We start from the raw sequence: 6,932 nt of genomic DNA on the forward strand, positions 1-6,932 counted from the left end.
AATCACAGTCTCAGAAAACGAACATAGATGTCTAAATAGAATTGACGGTTCGCTCGCCTTTTCGACACTTCGATGTTTTGTTGTTACGTTCTCACTATGGTTCACTGATCAGAAACTATCCAGCGATTTTTTTCTAAATACAATCAGAACAAAAATAAACTTCGAAATCGGCACATTGGCTTAGCCATACGATGAAAGCTATTTTGAATTCAAAAGATTTGATTAAACATCGTACAGCACGAAAATTTTAATAAATGATAGTATGCCATCTAGATTTATAAAAATAGGTATAAGCATCATCAAACACGCGAATGACTTGCAAATTTGAATTTAGTATTTGAAGTAAATAAATGAGTATTTTTCATGCTAATATATTAGTTTTTTTTCTCTACAACGAATATTTTCGATGGAACAGATTTTTGGAAAAAAAAAAGTACAGATGAGTAAGATTTTCAACCCTTCTTATACAGATTAAAGTGTGGCAACACTGACTGTAAGGACGTGACCTGCGTCGTTATTGAGTATTTAAAGCTCGAGTCATCGAAACTTGCACAATGAAAAGATAAGCTACTCCCAGGCGTCATTAAGGTTCTATGTGCATTTTCGCTGGTTCACGACAATCACGGAAAGCAACTACGAAGTGTATAGTCTACCCTAGCTGAAGCTCAAGCTAATAAAAGCGTGCCCTGTTTTCTGATTTGGCATTCCTCTTCCAGTTGCCGTGTAATGCTGGCCCGAAAGCTGAAGACCGACTTCATGTGCAAGTAATTTGAATTTTCACGTAACGCGACTATTTTTTTTGCGTCGAGGCCATTTTGAGAACTGAAGAACAAACGACAAAATCAAATAGAGGATTCATTTCACACACACACACATACGTACAAAACTAAGAGCATTCAGGTCCCATAAAGGCACACTCAAAAGAACTCTTTAGAACAAATAGTGAGTGGCACTCACAATGGGCCGTTAGTGATAGCATTCATTTGTATTAATTGTATTACATTGTGTTAATTGTAATATATTGGGCGCGTACGCTTCACAAAAAAATAAAATTTCAATCTGAGAAAATGTCAAATTACTATCATTTGATGTCTTTATGATGTTGATGTCTAAAGCGACACTGAACTTATTGAATATCCAAAATAATATCTTCGACGTTCTCAAAAACCCAAAAACTCAATTTCCTAAAGAAATAATACACATGTTATAGTATGCAGCAACTTTTCGTGCAACGGGAACAGAAAATCCAAACAGAATTGGATGTGTAATGGCGACGGCGGTGACGACAGCAACCGCAGCGGAATAAATTTTCACCTTCCGTTTTCCACCAAAGGACACAGGTCTCATTGCTGGAAAATACTTTTTTTATATCCGGCTTGAAATGCGCTGTTCTTCAACGCCACTTTGAATGTTAACACCAACCCGTCAAACAAACTATAAAATACTTTGGAATGCATCGAACCTTTTTGAAATAACTGAAGGTTTGGGAGCCCTGAAAAGGGCCCTATTGCACAGTGAGGCGACATACAAAGGCTGACCAAGCAAAAAAAAGTGTCGTTAAATTTAAAAAAACATGGTGTTTACAAAATTCTGGGATACTGAACACGAATCTGACATTTTTTATTTGGGGCCGCCCATAAAGGACGTTATCCAATTGTTTTTGGATTTTATGGCACCATATTCTACGCAGTATTGTTTACATACTTTTCTATACATTTTTATGATCTTTGAGCACAAGTAAACTCATTGTGTATTGAAAAATATAACGTAGGTTAGTGACGACCCCTCAAATAAATTTAGCTATAAATATAAGATATATTTTTAGATTAGAAATTAATACAATGAATGAAAAACAAAAGAAATCAAAACAACAATCTTCTTCTTCTTCTTATTCATAACTGCCATCAGATTCTTAAAAATCTTTTCCTGATTCAACGACTGTGTCCTTCAATGAAAATATTACTTCATCTAGAAGTTTGTTACAAATTTGGAATTCATTTCACTTATCAGCAGGAAAAATTCCTTTCACTGCTTTTTCATTTCGTCTTGTGATTTTCGATGCTTCGTTGTTTCATAGATTTGTTGTCTTCCTAATCCGGTTCCTTTGGTTGAAAAGGATATTAAAATACATGTATCAAACTATGAATAAACAACTTACTCGACGTTGAATTGTGTGGTATCGCTGATGTTATGGCCTCCATAATAAAAATCAACGAAGTTATGAATTTGATTTTCTAAATATATCTGATATCTATTTTGAACGAATCGTAGAAACATTGATACTTGAATCACACAACGTTGCAAATGAAACTGAGGAGATGCGGTATTGCCTTGCTTTGCTTATGTTTGCAGAGGAGTACGAAGTAAAATCAATCTGCAAACGAACTATTGTTTAATCAGTTTGTGTGATAGTGAAGCTTGTTCAACAATTGAAAAGGACAGAATGTTTTCAATAGATATGGTTTTCAATATGCTCTGAGTGATAAATTGGTTTGATGGGATTTCTATTCCAAAATTTTGTTTTTTACTCTGCCCTACTTTTATTCCATTTTAAACTGCCCTACTTTTATTAATTTTAATCTTTTTAAGCTTTTTTATAACTTTTTAATGCTGTTTAGCCCTAATTTATATTTCATCCTCTACAGATTACTGTGATACAAAAATGTTCATAAATGGAATGTTATGAATTTGATTTAATTGGATCCAAGATAAAATTTTAGTATTAATAAAAATAAAATGAAATAAATTTGCTATCGCTTTTCTCACTAAAACGGTAATTCGCGCAGAAATTTTGAATGTAGTCACAACCGCGGCAAACTGCGGCAACAAAACTTTTAGGCCGGTTTTTTACAAGAAATCACAGTTTTTCATGATTTTTTTTTGGGTCAGGCCTACTATGATCAGTTTTTTTACAATATCTAATAAAAGAGATTTGTTTTGTATGGTTTTTCGGAACACTTTTTATTTGAGGCCAAAAAATCCAAGCTATCATTGAAGTTGCAGAGTGTTTCAAAGTAATGTACAAAAAATTGTCAAAAATGTCAATATGCCAAGCTTTGAAAAGTCATACAAAAATCATATTTGATGATATTGCAAATGTGGGATTTAAGCACTTGAATATTATAGCAAGAAAGGAAAAATATTACGGAACAGCTGACGCCAATTTCGTTTTTTGCCTGATGGCCAGCGATTCCCCACTGTGCACAGGGGTGAGGCTTGCTACACAATGCGTTTTTCTTCATTTTTTACTTGCTTTGGATGGAATTATATGCACGGTGGATAGATACGATTTTTTCCCAGTGGTATTGACGAATTTACGTTGGATTTACAACCAGATGACGCAGCGAGTAAAATGATATTTTGTTTTTTTTTTGGTACGAAATTCGTTCAAATTTTCTAGAAAAATCAGAATTTATCTTCAAATTTCCCGGTCTCATGTATTCTTTCCACGCTGAAAAGGTTACAAAATCATCATTTTACAATGTGCTATGTATATTACGAGGAATGGCTTGTTATAAGTATTGTAACTTTAATTTTTTTAAACTAAGTGAACGATGAATAGGGTGTTTTGCGCTAAAATACTGCAAATCCTTCTCGTATCGGCCCCTACATAATCAATGATATCAGCCAATTTGATATGATATCGATTTCATCGCAATTATCCATAGTATCAAAAACCGCTAGGCATTGTCAAACTTAAAATTTTCGAAGATTATCTATGACTTTGGTCAAATCGCGTGTTGAAACCATCGTAAATATACAAAACTCCAACTTTCAAACCATATACTGACGACATTAAATGGCTGAAATGAATCTAAAATGAAATAAAATGGATAACCACCACCGAATCTTGCTTTTCAGTGCGTAAAATAAACAAACGCCCTCACTTTTGTGGTTCTGAGCTCTAATGTAGATGTCGCATGAGCTGGTTCAGCTTTGCGTAAATTCGTCAATTGTCAAGAGTTCCTCTGAAAACGTTAGTACCACTCAAGAAGGAGCAAAAGAAATGCCAAATAAACGGGCGAATCGGGTGTACAAAGTAGAGAATCTTCGTACATATACGAGAATAGAAACAATATGATTTCAGAAAACACAGCGTTCAACCTAGTTTGATGAAAATAAGTTACTCATACAGAATAAAGTGTTCACTCGTAAATCCAGAGAAATCACCAAAACACGTAATACAAGCGAAATATGTTAGAAAAGAGGTTATTTTTGGACCAGTTTATTGACAAATTCAGACAAACTGCTGCTAAACTATTACAAAAAAATACAATTTGTTAAAAAACGTAATATTTTTGTTCCATACCAACCAAAAAATTATGATACGGAAATATGCGTTACGGATGTGGATAATATTCAGAAATTATACACCTTTTACCAATATTTTTATGTCTCTATCGAGAGGAAATGAGAAGTTTGTCTTATAATAGTTGATAGTAAAAAATGAGTTAACGGAGATCTAGTCTGTACAGTTCCACATATATATTTTAAAAAAGTAACATCCTGAATGTATTGACATTTGATTCACCCCATAACTTCAAATGTGTCATATAAATCGATATCGATGAAAATTACAGCCGTGAACGTTTTTAAAAACGTTTGTTTTTCCCATGTGAATATCGCATATTTCACTTGAAGCCAATAATCATATCAGTCGATCGGTGTAGGCGACAATTATCTTATCACAAATTTTCATATCAACTTTCGACAAAACATGTCGAAATTGTCCATTATCTGAAGTGACGTTGAAAGCGTTGATGTCACTGCCCGCTATGTAAAGTATTTCGTTCATAATGAGGTTCTCTCTTCAATTCTTCTAAATGGTATATTCTGAACTATCACTGTTCAGATTACTCAAAATGCTACCATCGAGAATATTTCGAAATCAAATTCTATACAATTTTTGTTGCGTAAATGAATCAAACTACTTGTTGACATTTATCTCTATCACTGATCCCAAGAGATATGGAGTAATAGATAAAAGGATGATATGATTAACCTCATCCAAGGTTTTTTGCGGATTCTTTGATTAATAAAATTCCATTCCATGTTTCTTACCATTTTATCTATCACATTTAATTCAATCGTCATGTCATATTCAAAGCAGCTGCTATTTTGCACCTAGTGTATCCAGAATGCCGCAACTGATCAGTATTTCTTTGTTTGTAGTTTTCTTTGGTGCCAATACACTAGCTGATCCCATTGCATGTGATAATCCAAACAATAAGGTACAACTGCAAAGTGTTTCGAGTAGTTGTAATAGATTTCTGGTCTGCGTCTTAAACACCGGCACGGAGATCGCCTGTCCGAACGGGTTATATTTCGACCAGAACGACGGAAAATGTGACAAACCTGAAAAAGTCCTATGTTACAAATCGGATGATGAGGAAAACTGCCATCCAGCATGTGTTGGGGATGCGGAAAATGTAGCACACAATGAGAAATGTGAAAAATACATATCGTGCGTGAATGGTTGCGATGGAACAATGAAAACATGCCCCGCAGGATTGTATTTCAACCCAATTTTGTTGGAGTGCGACACACCAGACCACGCCGAATGCCTGTTGAATATATGTGCAGATAACGCGGATGAGAAGTGGATAATCGTTGGAAGCATCAACAGTTGCAGGAGGTATAGTTATTGCATTATTTTCCACAACACAGTATTAACACTTCAATTCACAGGTACTATTTCTGTTTCGGAAAAACTGTAATTCCGCAAAATTGCGCATATGGAACATTTTTTGATCCGACAACGCTCCGCTGTGAACTTGACTCTGTGACCAATCCATGTGACGTATGTATTGCCATATAAAGTTGTGCAGCTCGATGAAGGTATTATTTCTTTTCGAAAAGGTAAATCGTTTGCCAACGCCTCCCGATTCTGTGATTGAACTGTGCAAACCGGATGCCGAATTAGAGTATATTCCACACCCTGATGATCGGACTGTTTACTTCCGGTGCCTAAACGGGAACCTCACTGTGCGTCAGTGCCCACCAGGGCTAGTTTTCGATAATAGATTGCAACAGTGTAACTTCCCGGGTGCCGTTGTATAGCCGTACTTCTAGAATAGTTGATAAATAGAGCAAATTGAATAAGTGAATAAATAAATGCAATCTATATATACAAAAATAGATTTCTGTCTGTCTGTCTGTCTGATTCTCATGGACTCGGAAACTCCTGATCGACATGAAAATTGGTATGTAGAGGTTTTTGGGGTCGGGGAAGGTTAGTTCGGGACCCCTTCCCCATCTCTGCCATACAAATGAAACAAAAATTTCTACATTACTCGAGAATTAATCAAGTAAATGAAACAAAATTTGGCATGTGGAGGTTTTAGGGTGCATGAAACATTATGAGGGTGATTCAACAGTCCTTCCATCTTTCTAAGGGGAGGCTGCCGTACAAATCACTATAAATAAAAGCGCTAAAAGAATCGTGTCCAAAAGCGCGGTGTAAATAAACAGAGAGAATGCAATAAGCAGTGATGGCTGCGATGACAAAATGTGCACGAGAACGGTACGGTCGTAAACACTGAGAGAAGCTTTCCCTCAACTCTATAGAGCAAGTATTAATTGGTTGCCGTTGACACCAATGATTTTGTTATATCAAACCAATTATTTCTGGAAGAATTGACGTGTTTGACGTGTTGAAGCAATCGATGATACCATCCTGAGGCAAGAACCAGTGAGGGAACTTGTTCTCTAGCATAGATAGGTCTCTTTCAAATCCGCTTCCCGTATTTTGCGGAAACCAGGCGTTTCGTATCATCCGACAGTTTATGCAGTTTGATTGTTCTCTAAGATTGTTCCGTAAGAGTTGAGAAAATTTAACCTGCAGCCATTTGGTCAATAAGCTAATCTGCGAAAAATCTCTCAAGTCAAACCGAATTTACCTCAACCAGGTTCTTCGGGTGCAGAGACCTGTT

General features: G+C 35.7%; 1 protein-coding gene across 1 annotated transcript; it reads left to right on the plus strand.

Moving 5' to 3' along the window:
• The first annotated feature begins 5,099 nt into the window (after positions 1-5,099).
• On the plus strand, positions 5,100-6,087 carry LOC129764810 (peritrophin-1-like). Its single transcript, XM_055764308.1, has 3 exons — positions 5,100-5,635; positions 5,689-5,800; positions 5,860-6,087. The coding sequence occupies exons 1-3, from the start codon at positions 5,139-5,141 to the stop codon at positions 6,058-6,060; spliced, it is 810 nt and encodes a 269-aa protein (XP_055620283.1). The 5' UTR covers positions 5,100-5,138; the 3' UTR covers positions 6,061-6,087.
• Positions 6,088-6,932: the final 845 nt, after the last annotated feature.

This window comes from Toxorhynchites rutilus, chromosome 2 (assembly GCF_029784135.1).
Source record: "Toxorhynchites rutilus septentrionalis strain SRP chromosome 2, ASM2978413v1, whole genome shotgun sequence".
NCBI lineage: Eukaryota > Metazoa > Arthropoda > Insecta > Diptera > Culicidae > Toxorhynchites > Toxorhynchites rutilus.

Excerpts from the sequence above, each read along its gene's own strand:
- LOC129764810 (XM_055764308.1), top strand. The coding sequence starts at position 5,139 with ATGCCGCAACTGATCAGTATTTCTTTGTTTGTAGTTTTCTTTGGTGCC. Across the intron at positions 5,636-5,688 it reads AGCATCAACAGTTGCAGGAG|GTACTATTTCTGTTTCGGAA; the intron begins GTATAGTTATTG and ends TTCAATTCACAG. Across the intron at positions 5,801-5,859 it reads CTGTGACCAATCCATGTGAC|GTAAATCGTTTGCCAACGCC; the intron begins GTATGTATTGCC and ends CTTTTCGAAAAG.